The sequence below is a fragment of the Trichechus manatus genome, unplaced genomic scaffold, assembly GCF_000243295.1.
Source record: "Trichechus manatus latirostris isolate Lorelei unplaced genomic scaffold, TriManLat1.0 scaffold00390, whole genome shotgun sequence".
Classification (NCBI taxonomy): Eukaryota; Metazoa; Chordata; class Mammalia; order Sirenia; family Trichechidae; genus Trichechus; species Trichechus manatus.
In genome coordinates, this window is record NW_004444326.1 from 28,756 (window position 1) to 48,397 (window position 19,642).

General features: G+C 46.2%; 1 protein-coding gene across 1 annotated transcript; it reads left to right on the forward strand.

The window, feature by feature from the left end:
• Positions 1 to 655: 655 nt before the first annotated feature.
• On the forward strand, positions 656 to 18,956 carry LOC101348333 (butyrophilin subfamily 1 member A1-like). Its single transcript, XM_023725758.1, has 8 exons — positions 656 to 1,130; positions 2,318 to 2,412; positions 4,347 to 4,694; positions 8,031 to 8,312; positions 8,429 to 9,072; positions 10,381 to 10,483; positions 15,724 to 15,750; positions 16,172 to 18,956. Exons 2-8 carry the CDS (start codon positions 2,328 to 2,330, stop codon positions 16,843 to 16,845), a joined length of 2,163 nt encoding a protein of 720 aa, XP_023581526.1. The 5' UTR covers positions 656 to 1,130; positions 2,318 to 2,327; the 3' UTR covers positions 16,846 to 18,956.
• Positions 18,957 to 19,642: the final 686 nt, after the last annotated feature.

The window sequence follows — 19,642 nt, forward strand, 5'->3', positions numbered from 1 at the left end:
GGGATATTAAAATATTATAGTGCAATATATATATCATCTGTTAATATATAAAATATATGGGAATAATATGTTAAGTATTAACTATCAGTAGTTTGCTGTCTTTTCAGAAAGGCAGGGCCATAGTCCTGGAGCAGGTCCTGGAAGCTGTTGATGGGCACAGTGTTAACTCCTTGGTTGCCAGATAGTGGGGAGGTCCCAGATCACCTGTGGGTGAAGACAAAGAAAACCAATCACACTAGATGCTGTTGAAGGGCTTGGGCGTGGCTCCAATTCTCAGTTGGCTCGGAAACACTTGGTGTTAGCAGACTGTAGACACAGACCTGTGCATAAACCAAAAAACCCCAGTCGTCTTCAAGTTGATTGTGATTCATGGCAACCCCTTGTGTTGCAGAGTAGAACTGCTCTCCACAGTGTTTTCAAGGCTGTGACCTTTTGGAAGAGATGCCCAATCCTGTCTTCCCAAGTGGCTCTGGGTGGGTTCGAATGGCCCACCTTTCTGTTAGTAGTGGAACACTTAACCATTTTTGCTATCCAGGGCCTCCTGACCTATGCACAGAACTGGGTGTTGGTCATGGCTGTGCCCACATACAGTCCCTACTTCCTGAAGCCAGAAGCCAGCTGGCAGATAGTAGGGGTTGAACAAATGGTTTCTGAGTCTGTGCCTCTGTGTGGCCCGTTTTGCTGTTTTATTGCTGTGATAATGCTGCTTCCTCCTTGATAGCAGAGAGGACTGCCCAGAGGGCGAGGCAGAGTCTGCTGGGCTACTTTCTGCAAGCTTTCACTTTCAGATGGTGGAAGAGCCAGAGGGAACAGGGTGATTATTCTCGCTGGAAGGGCTCTGTGGGGGCCCAAGGCCGGGGTATCTGCAGATATCTCTTTAACTGAGGCCGATCCTCTTCCTTGGTGCTACTGGGAACCACCTGCCTCTCAGAGATATGGGACCCTGGTCCCACAGTGTCTGACCCAGAAGCAAGGACTGGGGCTCCCAGAGCAGCTAACTGCAGGTACAAACTCTGAGGGCAGATTTGGGGTCTGCCAGGGTCCCTGCAGCCCTGAACCTCCTGGAGCTGCTGAGTTTAGAGACGCTCCAGGAGGTCACAGACTTTCAAAGCTGGAACCAGGAGAAGCAGGTGAGTTGGCTGTGTAGACGCCTGTGGGCCACGGGGAAGAGCCAGGGAGCAGCCGACTGCGAGGAGGGGGCTGAGAATGTGTGTGTGTTTGGGACTACACCACAGTCTGCTCTAAGAAGACTGAGGACAACCCCAGTGAGGCTTGCACCTTTATTCATTTATTTTAAAGATGTTTATGTAGCACTTACTAGGACCAGGCCCTGTTCTCATCACCTGTAGTAACTTTACAAATATAAATTTATTTAATCCTCATTACAACCCCTAAGAGTATCAAGGGAGTTATTGTTAATATCCTCATTTTGCAGATGAGGCAACCAAGACAGATAAGGTCAAGTAACTTGCCTGAGGTGGTCACACAGTGAGTGACTGAGCCCAGAGGAGAGCCTAGCAATTGAGTCTGTGCTTTCCTGACCATATGCTGCCTCCTCTCACCTCACATGCAGCAGGTGGTTTGGGGTCTTTTCTTGACAAGGGCTCATTTTTTCTTCTCTCCTGCTTAGTCTCCAACTGGGTTCTTTTAGCTGTTAGCCAGAAGTCTCACCTCAAATACAGAGTGGGCGAGGATTAAGTGTCAGTGGGGAATTGACTAGGCCCCGAATGGAAGAAGGGAGGTATAGGGAGGGGTTGAAATGCAGGTGAAGCAAAGAAACACACTTAACAGGGCAGGGTGTCTGTGATGGGAGCTGCTGTCTCTCTGAGGATGCCGTCTGTCTCTGATGCTTCTCAGGTGACTCCCTGTTCACAGTCAAGGAGGACAGAACAAGGAGCAGCAGAAGCTGGCATGTCCACTGTGTCCCGGGGGCCTGCATCATGGTCCTCTGACCTGGGATGAGGGAGGGGTTGTGAGAGTCCTGGAGATGGAGGGAAGTTCTCCCTGAGGGGCACAGGTGCTGAGGAAGGCAGGCCTGATGTCTGAGCAGTGGGGCTGTGGTGTGCATGTTAGTGGGGTGGGAAGGGAAGGAGTGGTTTGTTCCCAGGTCAACTTAACAGTTGTCTGACACCACAGAGTCTCCCCAGAATGGCTGGCAGGAGCCCGGCTCAGTCTTTTCTTGGTATCAGTGTTGGTGGGGCCACCATCCAGTTAGCATGATGAGCGAGTAGGGAGTGCTCTGCTCCTCTCATAGTCCGAATTGTGGGTGTGCTGCCACCTATCTGGGGTCCCTGACTCCTGCCCTGTCTCTCTCCAGTTCTGAAGAAATGGAGGGGGGCTTCAGCAGATCTTTGCTCTGCCATCTCACTTCCCTCTTGCTGCTCCTCCAGCTTCCCACGAAGGGGTCTACAGGTGAGTGCTCCACATCCCTCTGTCTGCGTCTTCCTGTGGTGTGTGGGAACCATAGGTGAGCTGCTGGTTCTGTCCATCAGGAGAGATGTAAATATTGGAGACCCCTCCACCCCGGGAGATTATGGTGCCCTCACTAATTGTAGTTAAAAATTAAAAAAAAAAATCACTAAACCATAAATAAGTATAAAAAATTCTGATAATTGCCCCACCACAACCTCTTTAATGTTTAGAAGAGCCAAATAGGTGATATTGGGAAATAACTTTCCCACATTTCCCTGCTTTGCTAATGTCCTAAGCAAACATGCACGTGTGCATTAATTCGCTTTATTCCCCCAGTGCTCATGGGGGGTCTCCTATGGCTCAGGTGTTGCTCTATGAACAGAACAGTCGGAGACTCTCTGTCTTCACAGAGCTTACATTCTAGCAGGAGGCAGTGAATATTAAATGTAAGAAACCAAGAGAAACTACAGTGTGTTAGAGGAGATTAGTGCTATGGGACAATGAAGTAGAGCAGGTACCAGCAGTGTTGGTGGTGGTGGTGGGTGAGGGTAGAAGAGGTGTGGCGTGGGCAGGCAGCAGTACTCATTAGGGTGGTCAAGAAAGAGAGATGTGGACTAAGACTTGGGAGAGGAGGGGAGTGAGCATGAGGATCACTGGGGATAGAGGGTTCTTGCAGGAAGTGTGAGCCAGTGCTCAGCTGGCAGAGTGCCTGGTAGTTCAGAGAACAACAAGAGGTGAGTGTTGGTTGCAGCAGAGGGAGTGACGGGCAGGGAAGCAGGAATCAAGGTCAGAGCGGTCCTGGGGGCAAACCCCATAGGGCCTGTGGGTCACTGGTGGGAACTGAGGAGCCATTGCAGGGCTTTGAGCAGAGTGGGGCCCTGACATGTTGTGGCTCACACAATAAAAGGCTCACTCTGGCTGCCATGTAGAACACAGACAGTGGGGGTGGGATGAGGGTAGACGGGAAGACCAGTCTGCTGCTGTCCTCCAGGGAGGAGACAATAGTGGCTCAGGCAAGTGTTGAGCAGTAGAGAAGATGGTATTCGGGAATCTAGACTGACTTGCGTGCAGAGGAGCCAGCTTGCAGCCCATCCAGGTCAGAAGTCTGAGGGTGACAGGCCGAGTGTGCCTTCTTCTGTAACAAGCAGTGATTGAGGCTCTTGGGAGCCAGGGGAGTGAGCGCAGCTTTTAAACAGAAATAGCATTTGACTCTGGGTTTTAAGTGCACATATAATTCAATGTAAGAGAAAGATATGGGCACATCTAATGAAAGGTAGGCGTGGGGTGGGGAATTTCCTGGTGGTGGCTGAATGAATAGAGTTCAGACCCAGATTTCTGGTAGCCTCTGCTCAGTTTTCAGTCCTGTCCTGAGATGGGGCTGTGGTTCTCAAAATGTGGTCCCTGAACCAGCATATCAGCATCCCTGGAACTCTCTGTTGTTGTGGTGATTAGCTGCTGTAAGTTGGCCCTGAGTCATGGTGACCGTATGAACAATGAACCAAAAGCTGCTCTGTCTACATGGGAAGCTAGACTTGTACCATTGACTCACCAACACCTCAGGGGAACTCCTTAGAAATACACATTTTGGACCTCCCCTAGACCTACTGAATCAGAAATTTTGGGGATGAGGTCCAGAGATCTGTGTTTTACAACCCTGTGGGTGATTCTGAAGCACACTCAAGCTTGAGAACGAAGGAGTTAAAGAGTGTTTCCCAGAAGGGCCTAGGACCAGGTGCTCAGCCACATGAGGGAGGCCCTTTGACATGATTTCTACGTCAAGATGTTGTGGTCAGAATATCTCACTGCATTCAGAGTCCTCACAGCTCATTCCTTCAGGTGCTGGGGGTCATCTCCAATGTTTACCTGATAGTGTGTATTCTCCCACCCTCTGCCTTTGTCTCTTCAGCTTTCTCACTCTCATGTTTTGTCCACAGACGAGTTCCAGGTGATTGGCCCCACAGACCCCATTGTGGCAGTGCTGGGCAGGGATACCACGCTGCACTGCTCCCTGTCCCCAGCCATGAGTGCAGAGAACATGGAGCTGCAGTGGTACCGTTCCAAGTTCTCAGAAGCAGTGTTCATCTATCAGAACCAGCAGGAGCAGAAGCTGAAGCAGATGCCGCAGTACGCAGGGAGGACCTCCCTGGTGAAGGACTTCCTCACCTGGGGGGAGGCTGCCGTGCGCATTGACATGGTTCAGATTTCTGATGATGGGCTGTACACCTGCTTCTTCAAAAAAGGAAGCTTCTATGAAGAGGCTACTTTGGAGGTGAAGGTGGCAGGTTGGTGACTTGGTCTATATATTCTAGCCTTGGAGTGTTGGAGTTGGGAGCAACCTCAGGGACGATTTAATTCAGCCTCTCATTTTATAGATTCTTCTGTTCATTCATTTATTCAGTGTAAATAATGTAGAGCCCCTACTATGCCAGGCACTGTTCTAGGTGCCTAGGATACATCAGTGAACCAAACAGATCCCTGCCCTCTGGAGTTCATATTCTAAATGCAGAGATAGAAAAATCATAATCTGTTATAGGTGATGCTACAAGGTGATAAGTTCTGAGAATGAAAGACAAAGTAGAACAGGGAAAGGGGATCAGGATGTGGGCATGGGGACTGGAATTGGGACTGGGCTAGGCCTCACTGAGAATGTGCTGTCTGAGTAAATGCTTGAAGAAAGTAGGGATTTAGCTAAGTGGGTATGTGGGGGATGAGTATTCCAAGCAAAAGGTAGAGCCAATGCAAAGTCCCTAAGTTGGGAATGTGGCCAGTGTGTTCTGGACACACATGGAGGCCTTATGGATGGCTGGTGGGAGTGAATGAGGGACAGGATTGTAAGAAGTGTCCGTACCAGACAAAGCGACTTTCCTGGTATAGGTTGCACAGAGAAGGGACGGGTTAATGCTGGCTGGGGCAATCATGAAAAGTGCCCTATGGAGTAGATACTTAAGCTGGCACGTCAGTTCATCAGGCAAGTTTCCACAGAGCCCTCAAGGTTGAATGACTGAAGTTGAAAAGGCAGGGGGCACACAGAGCAAGATGTGGTTAATAGCAAGTAACCAAATAACCCTTGTTACTAGAGTATGTGGGACCTGAGGGGCACAGGTGGTAAAGGTTAGGGGGGATTTGAGAGAAGGGGTTGGGGAGGAAGACAGATGTCTTCTATGATCTCAGAGAAGGCTTTAGGCTTTGTGTGTTATGTTGTGGAGTTTGGATGCAGAGCTGAGGAAATATTAAGCAGACCAATGCTGTGAATGCTCACTCTGGCAGCTGTGAGGAGGACGGATGTGAAGGAGAAAGGCTGAAAGTGTGGAGTGTAGTTCTGAGGCAGAGAGGATGACTGCCTGACCTCAGGCAGTGGCAGTAAGGTGGGAGAGTAGGGGCCAGATATTAAAGAGATTTGGAAGTAGACCTAACTGAGCAAGTAGATTTGGTACTATAAGAGTTTGGAGGGGAAGAAGGGACCACAGAGATTCCCAGGGTTTTGCCTTGGCTGTTTAGTGGTAGGAATATTGATAACTATGTATCAATTACCTATCACCATAATAATGTTATGTAACAATCAGTCAGAAAATCTCAGTAGTGTAAAGCAATAAACATTTATTTAATTTGAGCATTTCTAGAGTTCAACTGATCTAGGCTGGGCTCGGCTAATCTCAACTGGACTCATCTGTACATTTTTGGTCAGCTAAAGAGGTCACTATATGGACCTTGAGGGGAGACAACTGGCTGATCTCAGATAGCTTCAGCTGAAAGGCTGGGGTGACAAGGAAATGTTCCCAGAGTCTCATTGTCCAGCAGGGTAGCCTTAGCATGTCCCTCCCATGGAAATAGTAGAGGGCTCAATGGTGAAGCAGTTTTCAAACCTTTGCTTGTGTCACACTTGCTGATTTCTCACTAGTCAAATAAAGTCCCATGACCTATGCAAGAGTAAGAGTGGGAGGGCACTACAAAGTGATGTGGCAAAGAGCAGGTGGATGTAAGGAAGGTGAAGACCCAGGGCTATTCTTGTAATCAATTTACCACAGATAGGGCAAAATTATGAATTTTGTTCTGGAATTTTGAGTTTGAGGAGTATATGAGGAATCCGTGTAAAGATAACCCATTGGGGTGTGGTTATAAAGACGGGGAATTTGGGAAACAGAGATGCTTAATTGGTATAATTTTGGAAGTGGTTTAATGAGAAGTGGTGGGAAGAAAAAGAAGCCAGGGGGACTGTGTGATGTGAGAAGAGTAGAGATTCAAGGACAAAACCCTGAAATGACTCTGGCCTGTAAGGAGTGGTGGGAGGTAGGGGGAGGAAGAAAAGTCCAGGAAAGAGGCTCAGCAGAGTGATCAGAGAGGTGACAAACGAAGCAGAAAGTGTGGGTGACCAAGCCAAGACGGAGCCCGTTTCAAGACGTAGTCAACAGTGTCTCACGCCGAAGGGAGACTGAAGAAGAGGGATTGCAGGGTGACTTCTGGGCTGCCAAGTAGGAGATTTTTGTTAACTCACCAAAAACAGACTCAATGGAATAGTAGAAATCAGACTGCTGGGGGTTGAGAACTAGGTGAGAGGTGAGAACATTGAGTTGTTGATGGATTATAAAGCTTACTCTTCAAAGAAGGGGAGAAGGAGACTGTAAAAATATGAACATGTTTATGTCTTTAGGAAAAGAAGTAGATGGAGAGGAAGAGATTAACAGCAAGGATGATGCAGGGAGGAGTGTGACCTCTGGTGGGGCAATGGTTAAAACACTCAGCTGCAAACCAGAAGGTCAGCAGTTTGAGCCTACCAGCTGTTCCACAGGAGAAAGATGTGACAGTCTGCTTCCTTAAAGATTTACAGCCTTGGAAACCCTATGAGGCCGTTCTACTTTGTCCTATAGGGTCACTATGAGTTGAAATCGACTTGTCAGCAGTGGGTTTCTGAGTGGGTCAGGAGCAGAGAATGAAGAGAGAGGAGAGAAGAGAGGAGAGGAAAGGGAGGTGATAATTGATGGGACAAGGTCTTAGAAGAGATGGTGACCTCTGGGTGTCAGAGCTCAGGGAAACAGCTATCCTTGAGCGAGGGAGATTTCCTCTCATTTGGTGTCAGGAAGACGAGAGTAAGATCAGTTTGGATGAAGAACACTTCGTGGCTAATTAATGCAAAACAAAAACCAAAATCCATAAAACTCTTAATTTCAAATATTTCCTGCTTGCTAGAGTAAGTCCAACAAAGACTTAGTTTCAATAAACCTTACGGCCTAGTTGAACTTTTGCCCTTGAAAAGTTTTTATAATGACACCATCTTATTTCTTCTGGGCTGGTCTGGAGTTTTGTCCTTTGATTTGTTTCCTGGGCTGCATCTCAAGAAAAGAGGTTTGAAAATTCTTCTTTTTTCTCTGTGTCTCAGTCTTCCCACTTGAGTGGTTGGAAAGAACAGTCCCCACCTTCAGAGCTCCTAAAAAAGCCACATGCTCCATTCATCCTTGGTTCCCTGCAGTGGGGCCTCAGCCCCACCACCACTAGGGAGCGTCTTATCCCATAGAACCTCCCGAATGGAAGACGAATAGCTTCGTAGGTGTCAGGCTGCCAGCGTCCCAGGCCTACACCTGGGACAAGGCGGCTTCCTGGGCTCCACAGCTTCTCTCCCACAGGTGTGGGCTCTGCCCCTGAAGTGCGCATAGAAGGACCGGAGGAAGATGGGGTCCGCGTGGCCTGTACGGCCTCCGGGTGGTTTCCGAAGCCCCAGGTTCAGTGGAGGGACCTTAGTGGAGAGAAGTTCCTGGCTTTCTCTGAGGCTCATGCCCAAGACTCTGATGGGTTGTACAGCGTGGAGGCCTCGCTGGTGGTGAGAGACAGCTCTGCTGGGAAGGTGACCTGCTCCATCCTCAACCCCATCCTGGGCCAGGAGAAGGCGAAGGCCATTTTCATCCCAGGTCAGTCATGTTCCTGCTCACAGCAGGCTGGAGGGAAGGGAACAGGGTCCTGGGTGTGCTGGGCTGGGCTGGCCTGGCCTGGGTGCGCCCTGACGCAGTCTCTGGCGGGGCCGCAGAGCCCTTCTTCCCCCAGGCCTCTCCCTGGAAGCCAGCTTTTGCCATGAGCCTGATCATCCTGTGTCTCCTCATCCTTGGGGCTGGCTATTTTCTCAAGAAAGAACACTCAGCAAAGGTGCAGGCGCTGCAAAAACAGGAAACTCTTCAGCAGGCTCAGGAGGAGGACAGGCAGAAAACGGAGGAGGCACAGAAGGCCAGAGGCAAGGCAGGGGAGGGGCGAGGCTGGGTGAGGGCAGAGCTGGTGCTGAGAGGGAAAGCTGACAGCAGGAGCAGAGCCCTTGGCTGCAGCCTCCAGGAAGACCCAGGGCCCCTGCCCAGAGCAGGAGGCTCAGGAGATGCAGAGAGGGCAGCTTGGCTGTGGAGGCTTGGATGGGTCTGGAGGGAGAACTTTCTCCACCATATAGAGGGTCTTTTTGTGGGTTTTCCAGGCACACCATCATTTCCTTTTCTTAGGGATGGGAATTCATGCTTATTTTATTTTATTTTATTTTCTCTCTTTCAGATGAACTCCAGGCAGAGCTGGGTAAGTTCTTCTCTCCCTCCTGAACTCTCTGTGTCTCGTTTGGGAGGCATTATTGCTCTTAGCTCACCTCATTTCCTGTGTGTTGCCTTTCAGACAGGAGGAAGGCTGTTTACCAGGCTGGTGAGTAACTCTCTAGATGTTCCTGGGTCTCCCATCCCACCTGTGCCCAGGTGTCCCGTCTCCCCATGTCTCTCTGGCATAGACATGAGGACCTCATTCCATGGGGGCAGAAGTGGAAGGTGGTGGGGGAGGAATCCTGCTCCTGGGGCTCTATGATCTGGGCCTCTGCTTCCCTCCCAGTGCTGGGACCCAGAGTGTGGTGCAGAGACTTAGTGAGGGGGGAGGGCAGAGAGGAGCACTTGCCCCCCCGCCCGGGGTGCAAGTCCAAGCGGCACGGATGAGGTGTGGAATGACATTCCCAGGCACCACAAACATGAAAGGTGCCTGACTGAGGCACCCAGACAAGAGGGTGAAGGTGTTTCTGCTGATGTGTCACCGCTATCATCGGCTGTTCATCTTGAAATTGGGGGTGGGGTGGGGTGCAAATTAGAGACCACCCCTAGGAGCTTGAATGGGGTGGGGGCAACTAAGAGATTGCCCCTGGGCACTTGTTACATGGCTGCAGCTCTGGTGTGGTCATGATCCCTAGAATCTGTAATGCATAGTGGGTTTTCTCATTCTAGCCCCGGCCTGTCCACTGTATTGTTAGTTTTCTATCCTTTAATACACAAAGCTCTCATTCTGCACCTGGAAGCTAAAAGGCAGATGCTTAGGGATTTCCTTTAAGGAGCTACATAAATAAATGGGGTCACTAATTGTAGGGGTGTGACTTACTGTTTTCCCAAGAATCCTCCTCTCCGAGGGTGTCAGTCCTCTCAGGCTCCTGCAGGTGCTGATGGAAAAGTGATGGGGAGAGGACCAGAATGAGTAAGCAGGGAAATGTGATAGTATGAGCTGAGTGCTCCCCAGAATACAGGTGTTATTATCTCTAGAAATATTTTTTTCCAAAATGGTTGGCCACTTTTCCCCTGGTCCTATCCATGTACCTTTGTCCTTTTTCATTCCCCCCTTTGGAGGGAATTGATATTTTCCAGAAATACATTTGCAGAAAAAGACTAGTTATAACAATGCTTTCTTACAATTATGGAATAATTTACATTTTATTCTTTAAAATATCATCAATTTTTTAAAAATTCTTAGTGGAATGCAGGTAGAACAGGAGTTTTTGAGGTTCTTGAGGCACAGAGCAGCTAAGTGACTTGTCCAAAGTCCCATAGCAGCAGCAGGATGGTGTGGAACTTGGACTGTAATCTCGGCTTCCTGACCTGTGGTCACGGGAGTTTCCCACCATCCCTGGCCAGCTTTGCATGCTGCAGGAGCTCTTCTCTTTTCCAGCATCTGTCTCCCTCTGGATAGGCACACCCTTAGGACAGAAGGGAGGATGGTAGCCAGTCATTTCACACTGAATCTGGCTGCAGTCTCACCAGGGTGTGTTCTCTTTCAGCCTGGAGGAAGGCCCAGTTGTATGCAGGTAAGTGACTCTAACTTTTCTGTGGCCTTACCTCCCTCAGCCCCAGGGGCTCTGCCTCAGCCTGGCCCTCCCTCTATCAGTGGACCCCACACCAGGATAAGACTGGAATCTCTGCTCTCCTTATCACTTTTGTAGCCTCTCTCCTGAGACTGCAGCGACTCCTACTTGAGTACACAGATCTGCATCCTGTTGGGGTCCTTTCTCTACCGCAGGCCACTGTTCAGGTTAGCAACACCCTCTGAAAACATGTTGTTCACTTCATACTTCCAGTTAGTGCTATCAGTGACAATGGAGAGTTCAGTTGTCAGGAGGGACAGAAGCAGGGTAATAACTGTGCAGGTCAGGCATTGCTGGTCTCCAGAAGTTTCAGAAACAACACTTGCCTGCTGAGGCTTCAGATGTTCCTTAGGGAGTCCTTGGTTCTAGATGCCTCTGGCCCTGAGAATCCTATCCTTTTTGGATCCAGTTTTGATTTTCCCATTTCTTTCAGGTCCTGTGGATATTGGTCGTCTCTTTGCTTCCTCATGCTCTGACTCCATGCCCTTGTTGAGTTTCTTCATCTAAGTCTTCTTGGTTACAGAAGAAATAGTTGCTTTAGAGCAGATGTTCTGAATCTGGGGTTCAGGTACCTCAAGATATTTATGGATGGGCCCCTGGATTGGGTTCTGTGAACCACCTGAAAATATATGAAAAATTTTGTGTATGTGTAACGGGAACAAAAATGTAATGTATAATTGTTCAGTGCCAATATCTCTGCTTTTAGGAGAATTCTGTATTTGCCTAATGGGCTGAGTCCTAGGCTGAGCTAGTTAGGGGTAATGCGTGAAGACTTCAAAAGGAGAAACCTAGAGAAGTTAAAATTATTTACAAGAGAGAGAATGGGGAGCAAATCAGGGAAGAAAAGAATAAGTGGAGAAGGGAGAAGGAGATAAGAAAAGTAAAGGAGAGTGTGGGAGACACCTTGTGGAGGTTTTAGAGAGACCAGAATGGTCAAAGAGAGGCCAAAAGTCGTATTTATGGTGGTTGGATTTGGGGAGTTGCACAGATGGTTTGCAGGTCATTTGGGCGCATGAAATGTAATCAACTCCCTAACACCTCTTTGAGAGATTTCAGTAAGGATTGCATTTATTTTTAGCCATAAAATCATGCCAACCTTCCAGTGGAAGGGGGGCCCTCATGCAATGAAGGGTTATCCAGAGGACCTGTTTTCACTGGGGCGAGTTCAGGATGTGTGCCCTGTGGGCCTGTGTAACACTCCCTTTCCCTGCTCTAGATGTTTCTGTTCTGAGTCAGGGAGATGGGTCCTGAGAGACAAAGAGGTGTGAGCCACAGAAGCCAGGAGATCTGAGGACAGTTGCGTGAGGAGTCCACTTCATGAATCTTACTGATTTTCCCAAGGATTTATTTGTAAACAATGAGGATCCTTGTAAACAATGTGGAACATAGAGGAGATTATCTTCTTTTACCATCTCCTCCTTCTTTGCTGAATTGAAGTCTTCATCCAGTATTTTAATGTACATCTTGTATATCCTTTTGTTTTGTAAGGAGAAACACCACCATTACACTAGAATCGACATTTTCATATCAATAGGTTCATAGTGTGAGCTGAACAAATGTCCGATATCCTCTTATTTGTAAAACTGGAAGAATAATTTGTAACTTAAAGATTTGCTGTGAAATGAAGTAATGAGTGTATTAAAGTCCATAGCAAAGTGCTTGATATATTTAGAGTTTCAGAAGTAAATATCAGTTCTCTTTACCCCTCCTCTTGCTTGTTCTTCTCCTTCTTCTTTAATAATCTCTAGCAATTATGGTATAGAAAATTATAGTTGGGTATCAACTAATGTCTTTGTAAAAAACAAGGAAAACAAAGGCTCACTTTTCTCTAAGGGGACAAGTGGATCAGCCTGACCATTGTATGTGATGTTATTTCCATCAAGCAAATCAACAAAGACAGAAATGCCAATATAGCTGAATGAGCCTGGAAAGCGGGGATGGTGATCACATATTTACACATCACACATGCAAAAAATATGGCATTTACTTATTTCTATAAATGATCAAATCTTGTTCTTTAGTCTCTACCCTTTGGAGGTGTTGAATAATTTCTCAGAGTCCAAACAAAGTGAAAACAATGCTGGAGGTTTATTTGTCGATCAAACAATTTGCGAATTGAACAATACACGGTAAGAGACTGGGCGTTGCTCCCGAGATGAGACAGTCTGAGGTTTTTAGAGTCCAAGTGTCACAGTCGTCTAGTGCTTGTCTAACAGAAATACAACAAGTGGATGGCTTTAGCAAAGAGAAGTTTATTCTCTCACAGTCCAGTAGGCTACGAGTCCAAATTCAGGGCGCTCCAGGGGAACACTTTCTCCATCAGCTCTGGAGGAAGGTCAGTGTCATCAATCATCCTTTGGTCTGGGAGCTTCTCTGCGCAGGAACCTCAGGATGCGCTCTGCTCCCGGTGGTATGAGGTTCCTATGTGTCTCTGCTCACTTCTCTCTTTTATATTGCAAAAGAGATTGCATGAAGACACTAATCTTGTCAACCTCATCAGTAGAACCTCATCACAGTGATAGCATTTACAACACATAAGGAGATCACATATAATCTCATCATAGTGATAGAGTTTACAACACATAAGGAAATCACATCAGATAACACAATCATACCATACTGGGAATCATGACCCAGCCAAGCTGACACATATTTTTGGTGGACACAACTCAATCCATGACACCAAGGAACAAAGCAAGCCAGGGAAGTCCAAGCAGTTTCGATGAGTCTTTCAATATTCATCAAAATGTCTCTTGAAATCCTTTCTTCCTCAGAATTGTGTTCGGCTAAGAAGACAAAGGACTCAGGTCTGAGGGGTCAGTGCCTGGCGACGCCAGCTTGTGTGGAATGTAGGCTATTCTAAGAGTGTTAGTTACACAAAAAGTTAAATAAACAAGCTAGTTATTATCTCTCAAGTTTAGGTTACCTAATGTCTTAAATAATTACCCTGTGAGACCAGATATTGGCCATGTTCTCTGGACTTGGCAGAAATGTCATCAGTTTCCACATTTTGTTTTAGTATCCCCATAGATTTCTATCCTCCACAGAGGCAAAAGCTCTGCCATTGAAGACATCTCAGGGCCTACAACATATGTGAGCTTTGCTTTGGTCAGCAATCTGCCTTTCTTCTTCCCCCATGGATTATGTGAGTTGAAGATGATAGGGCTTTAGAGCACTGGCAGAGAGTAATCTCTGTGCTCTCCGTTTGTTTCATTTTAAGTTCTTGTCCTGGGCTGGCTGGTCTGATGTGATCCTAAGACCTTTGTGTTGGTGTCTGTTGAGGAGGAGCAGGTCTCATCTGGCCATTTGGGGACATTGTGGGTGACCCTCTTCTGTGGAGTGGAGTCCATGGTCTTAGTCACTTGTCTCTGATTGGAAAATAGATGTACTATGCTGCTTCTTCCTCCTAACTCCATACCTCCTGACCCTAGTCCTTCCTGGTTCTCTGGGAATTGTTGTGTCCCCCCAGCTCCCATCAGAGCATGTGAAAATTTCTGGGTCTTCAGCTTTCCATATGCAGATCATGATACTCTCAGGATACTTCCTCTGCTAGTGCCCCTGCTGCATGTTGAATGTGAGTGTATTAGTTTTCTATTTTCTGTCCTAAGAAATTACCTCTAATTTAGGGGCTTAAAACAATACAAAGTTATTATGTTACAGTTCTATAGGTCAAAAGTCCAACCTCTGTCTACTGGGCTAAAGTCAAAGTATGGACAAGGATGCCTTTCTTTCCAGAGGCTCTTGTTTTTTCAGCTTCTAGAGGCTGCCCACATTCCTTGGCTTATGTTCCCATTCCTTTATCTTCAAAGGCAGTAACACAGCATCTTTCTGTCGCTGCTTTCATTATCCCTCTTTTTTTGACCACAGCTGGGAAAAGTCTTTACTTTTTAACATGCATGTGATTCGATTGGCCCACCTGGATCATCTAGGATAGTCTCCCCATCTCAAGGTCCTTAATCTTTATCACATCTGTAAAGTTTCTTTTACTACTGTAAAGTAAGTGGCTTCAACAGGTATGTTAGCTAATAATAAATGGGGGTTAGGGACTACAGGAAATCTAGTATCATTCTTTGATTTATTGCTGTTAAATCTTGACCAAATCTTCAATCTTGATTATTAAGTTTTTGCACCCGGAACACAGGAGTGTTACATGGACTGATGCAGGGGATTATCCATCCGTTCTGTAAGAAATCCTTGATGATGTGTGGTAACCCTTCTATGGCCTCAGAGTTTAAGGGGATATTGAGGAATTTTAGGCAGTTCTCGATCCAGATGGATTGCATTTGACTGGAGTTGGCGGATTTAATCCTGCCAATGTCTATTGAATTAGTGAGCACGTAGGGAGGGGAAACAGGTATGGTAACATATTCACAGGTGCTGGGAGTTAGGATATAGACATTTTTGGGGGCCAGTATTCTGCCTGCCACAATGGGGTTTCTCCTGGAAGATTATGATGTGTCTGGGCTACTGGAGGAAGCAGATGACTAGATCCAATATTTTTGGGTTCTCCCATGGCTATGTGTGTATTTTTGCTCCCATCACTCTATGAAAAAAGAAAGACAAGCCACTAAAGTCTGACCTCTTACTGTATTTACATGTTTCCTGCTTTGAGCTTCTCTTTCTCCCTTTCTTAGAAATCTCTCCATTGCCTCCTAACTTGAGTCAATTTCTGCCATATCCTGAATTCTCTTCACTCATGGCTTATAGTCATTCTGTAAGTTCGGCTCAGTCCGTCATAATTCTCTGTATCCATTGTTTAGAGGCATCCTACAAATTCAGCTCAGTGAGCTCTTGAGAAGTAAATGGAGGCCTTGGCAATTTTGATATCCTCAATTCTTTCTCAGCAGAGCATGGGTTGAAATGTAGTTGCTGGCTAGGAATTGAGAAAGCATAATTTGATAGTTAAAGCTGAGCAATGACCTTTTGTTCAGGTAGGTATCCAGCCTCTCAGTGCTTGGGTGTTAAGCCTTACAGTTTAGCCTTAATGGGAAGGCTCCAAAATTTCATGAGAAGGTTGAGGATTATGGGTGTGTGAGAGAAAAACAGAAATAAATACATCAGTTCAATATTTCCAAACCATTTCCCCCTATAATTCGTGCATCACTATGTTTTGTAAGAAAAGGTGCTGCTCCTGATGCGAAAGTCTGCAATTCCCTGATATGAAATGTGTGGTTCTCTTGTAGATTGGCGGAAGGAGCAGTTCCAGACCTGTGAGTGACTCAAGAGTTCTTTCTGGGAGCTCCTTTTGCCTGCCCCATGGCTTCTAGCCTCCCTTTCAGTTGTCTATGGTGATACAGATACAGGCACCATTGGTGGTGGTGGTGTGGGTGGTGGAGGGGACAGTCGTGTAGCTGGTGCTAAAGGGTGTAGTTGATCCTGGATGTGAAATATATATCCCTGAGCCCCTGGAATCCAGGCTGTTCCTCAAGGGCACTGTGATGGATCTTACCCCCATATCAATCTTTTGGTTCCTTCTCCTGCTTGGAAGGCTGGGGACTTGAATCACTAGGTCTCAGTTCTGGGTGCTTAGCCCGCTCCTCATGTCACTAAGTAGCTCTGAGGGAAAGTGTTTTTGTGCCCTTGTTATGGGGCAGGGGAGGGCCTTGCCTGATTCGGTAACTCTCTTTACAGGGTCTGTCACTCTGGATCCATGTTCTGCCCATCCCAACCTGTCCCTCTCACAGGAAAACATGCATCTCACCTGGAAGTACCCCCGGATGAAACCGAAGAATGTCAAATGCAGTGTGTTGGGTCTTGAGGGCATCACTTCAGGGCGAAGTTACTGGGAGGTGGAGGCCAGAGGTTCAGACATAAGTGTATGGGCTGTGGGGGTCTGTAGGGAAGATGTCGTTAGGAAAGGCTGGTTTACAGAGTGCCCAGAAAAGGGGTTCTGGGTAGTGGAATGGTTTTTCGGTGAGTGTGTTGCCTGTACTACTCCTCAGACACAGCTATTCCTTAGGAAGTATCCCTTCAGGGTGGGGATTTTCCTGGACTACGATGCTGGAGATATCTCTTTCTACAACATGACTGATAATTCCCATATTTTCTCCTTCTCTGAGGCTTTCTCCCCTGGGAAGCTCTTTCCATATTTCATGTTAAATTCAAGATACACGTCCCTGACCATCTGCTCGATAGTAGATGGGTCCAAGGGGCCCCCTGTGCCCCTTAACAAATCTGCTTCTTCTTTGAATGAGCCGCTGAGCCCTTCAGGGGAGGGGTTGAGTTCTGGCTCTGGTGGGGATGGTGTTCTCCCAAGGCCTGAATCTCCATTACTCCCCCGCAACTCCAAGGCTGTGCCTCGATAGGGACACATCTCTGTCCCTGTTCCCTCACTATGCTTTTCTTGGAGCTACAGACTCCCCAAGGTGAAAGACTCTGAGGTGAGTGCTGGAAGACACTGGGAGTCATGCATTTGTGCTTTTGGATGCAGACTGCTGGGGGAGTATGTGGCTCTGAGAACTGCCAGTTCATGTTTTGTGCTTCTATAGCTGAAGGAAAAAAAAAATGACTTGTTTGAGCTGGTTGAATGTAGGTAGAATTTGGCTATGGGAAGTCATTTTACTTTGGTAATAAAAAATACTTTGTGAACATTTTATACTGTTTGTATATGAAAGGACAGGGGCTGAATCCCTCTGCAGTATAGAGTTTGCTTTATCCAACTTGATTTTGTTCAGAGTGCAGGGCCCTAGCTCTACTTTGGAGGGGATCTAGGCAATCTGATCAGAAAATGTGCATATTCAAAATTTTCAGGGAAATGATTGGTTGATGGACTTCTAAGATGGGAGAAGTCTACTATTCACTTCATATACTTAGTCTTGGATGGCTGAAACACACCTATTTTCTCAAATCTTCTGTACATTTCTGTTAGCCATGAAAATACTGTGTTGCGTTAATTCAGGAAATTAAGAAGAAGTTCCTCTTTTGGTGAACACTAGGTGGAAAGAAGAGAAATACTAGCCAAATTAAGATGTAAATGGACAAGAGAATTTTCCGGAGCAGGAAATTGCAGACAGCCTTGGCATGAGCATTGTCTCAGTTATCAGTGTATTGCCTCTTAGTACTTCCTACTCCAATGCTAGAGGTAAACGGAAAAGCACAGCAACCAAAAAGGGACAGGACTATTGAGTACTGAGACCCTTCAAGAACGAAGGGGTATTCATTCCACCAGGGAAGGAACTCTGAGCAGCTGAGGTTCTGGATGAGGGTGGGGGAAACAAGGAATGAGAAGTAGAAGTCATAGATATCAACTCTAATTTTGTGGCCAGTTGTAGAAACAAGGAGTATAACAGCTTTGCATATTTTAATTTGGATTCTCATGTGTACGTGTTTATTTGTATATATAAACCATTTTTTCTTCTCTCCCCTTCTTTATTATTTTATGTACAAGTTCTTGGAGGTTACATTTATCGTACAGATATGGTAACAGAATATCCAATGAACTGTGACAGATTTTAAGGAGTAAATAATATAGCGGTGATGGATATAATGACTGTAACATTTTTATGAAAAAATTTTTTTTTGGTATCCTTTGTCATAAGGCTAGGTGAGAAAATAGAGTAGTTTTGTTGCATGGAAGTTCAAATGTGTGTAAAATGATGTATATGAAAGCTGAGTAACCAAAGTGCGTATTACCATTTTATTGCCTCTCGGTTCCAAATTCACACTGTCTTTGCCCTGCTTTGTGATACTGCAGCTGGACCTTGTAAACATTTCTCTTTGCCACTGGGCGCAATATTAGACACTTAGCAGGACAGTGGAGATACACTGCATAATATAGCAGAGAAGAAACTTCTCTTCCTGGTTCTGGGCTTTTCTTCTTTATCCTATAGTGTGGAGGCCCAGTTTTGCTCACCTTTTGGTGAATTTGTCTGCAATTGCTTCTTGATGCTTTCCAGGGACTCTTACTAGCACCCAGAGGGTAGCTTCCCAGGGAGTGTCACCAGTACCCCAATGGGAGGTTTTTGGCACCAGCCTTGGCCTGTGGCATGTTAGCAAACTTCATCATCCATTGGGCCCCTATTCCTCTTTTTGCAATGAGCTCTGAATGTCTGCCTTATCAGGGGGCCCGCTCCCAAATTTCTTCCTTTCATAGGTACTCTGCCTCAGCCCCAGAGGTAGTGGTTGTTTCCTATATCTGCTATTTCTGTATTCTTTAGAGCTTTCTTTTACCTCTTTTAGTAGTTAAGAACCTTCTCCGATTAAATACTTTTTTTGACTCGTTTGTCGTTTAGTAGTGTGTTGTTAAACTTCCACATATTTTATATATTCCAATTTTCTGTCTCTTACTAAGTTCTAGTTTCATTCCATTGTGGTCAGAAAAGATACTTTGTATGATTTCAATCTTTTTGAATTTATTAAGACTTGCTTTGTGCCCTAAGATATGGTGTCTCCTGGAGAATGGTCTATCTATACGCACTGCAGAAGAATGTATATTGTGCTGTTAGTCAATAATTTTTTATATTAAAATTTTCTCTCTTCAAATGACTGATACAGTTTCTGTCTCCTTACTGGACTCTGAACTGGTATAAGCCTGTAAACCATAATGTTGCTTAGAGAATGGTCCAGAATTTCTTATAGTATGTGGGAAAGGGTGCTTGAGGTACTTAAAAATTTATTAAAAAGTTTTACTTCCACAATAATATCATGGGCAATATATTCATCGGGGTCTTTGTTGAGTTTTAAGTATGCTCTATACTCTCTATGTGTTAATATAAAGAGCTCTTGCGGCACAATGGTTAAGTGCTTGGCTGCTAACTGAGAGTTCAGTGATTCGAATCCACCAGCAACTCTGTGGGAGAAAAGACCTGGCAATCTTCTCCTGTAAAGATTACAGCCTAGGAAACCCTGTGGAGCAGTTGTACTCTGTCCTTTAGGGTCACTATGAGTAGGAATCAACTGGACGGAACGCAGCAACAACAAAATGTGTTAATATAATGTCCCTAGGTGGTGCAAATTATTTGCGCTCGGTTGGTTACCTAAAAGTTGGAGAATTGAACCCACCCGGTCATAGTGCAGAAGAAAAGCCCTGGCGATCTGTTTCCATTAAGGTTACAGCCAAGCAAACCCTATGGAGCAGTTCTACTTTGTAACACCTGGGGTCAC

What these genes read in the sequence shown, in the direction of transcription:
- LOC101348333 (XM_023725758.1), top strand. Translation starts at nt 2,328, where the DNA reads ATGGAGGGGGGCTTCAGCAGATCTTTGCTCTGCCATCTCACTTCCCTC. An exon ending in GAAGGCCATTTTCATCCCAG is followed by an intron (nt 8,313 to 8,428) that starts GTCAGTCATGTT and finishes GCGGGGCCGCAG; the next exon opens with AGCCCTTCTTCCCCCAGGCC. An exon ending in GAAGGCTGTTTACCAGGCTG is followed by an intron (nt 9,073 to 10,380) that starts GTGAGTAACTCT and finishes GCACACCCTTAG; the next exon opens with GACAGAAGGGAGGATGGTAG.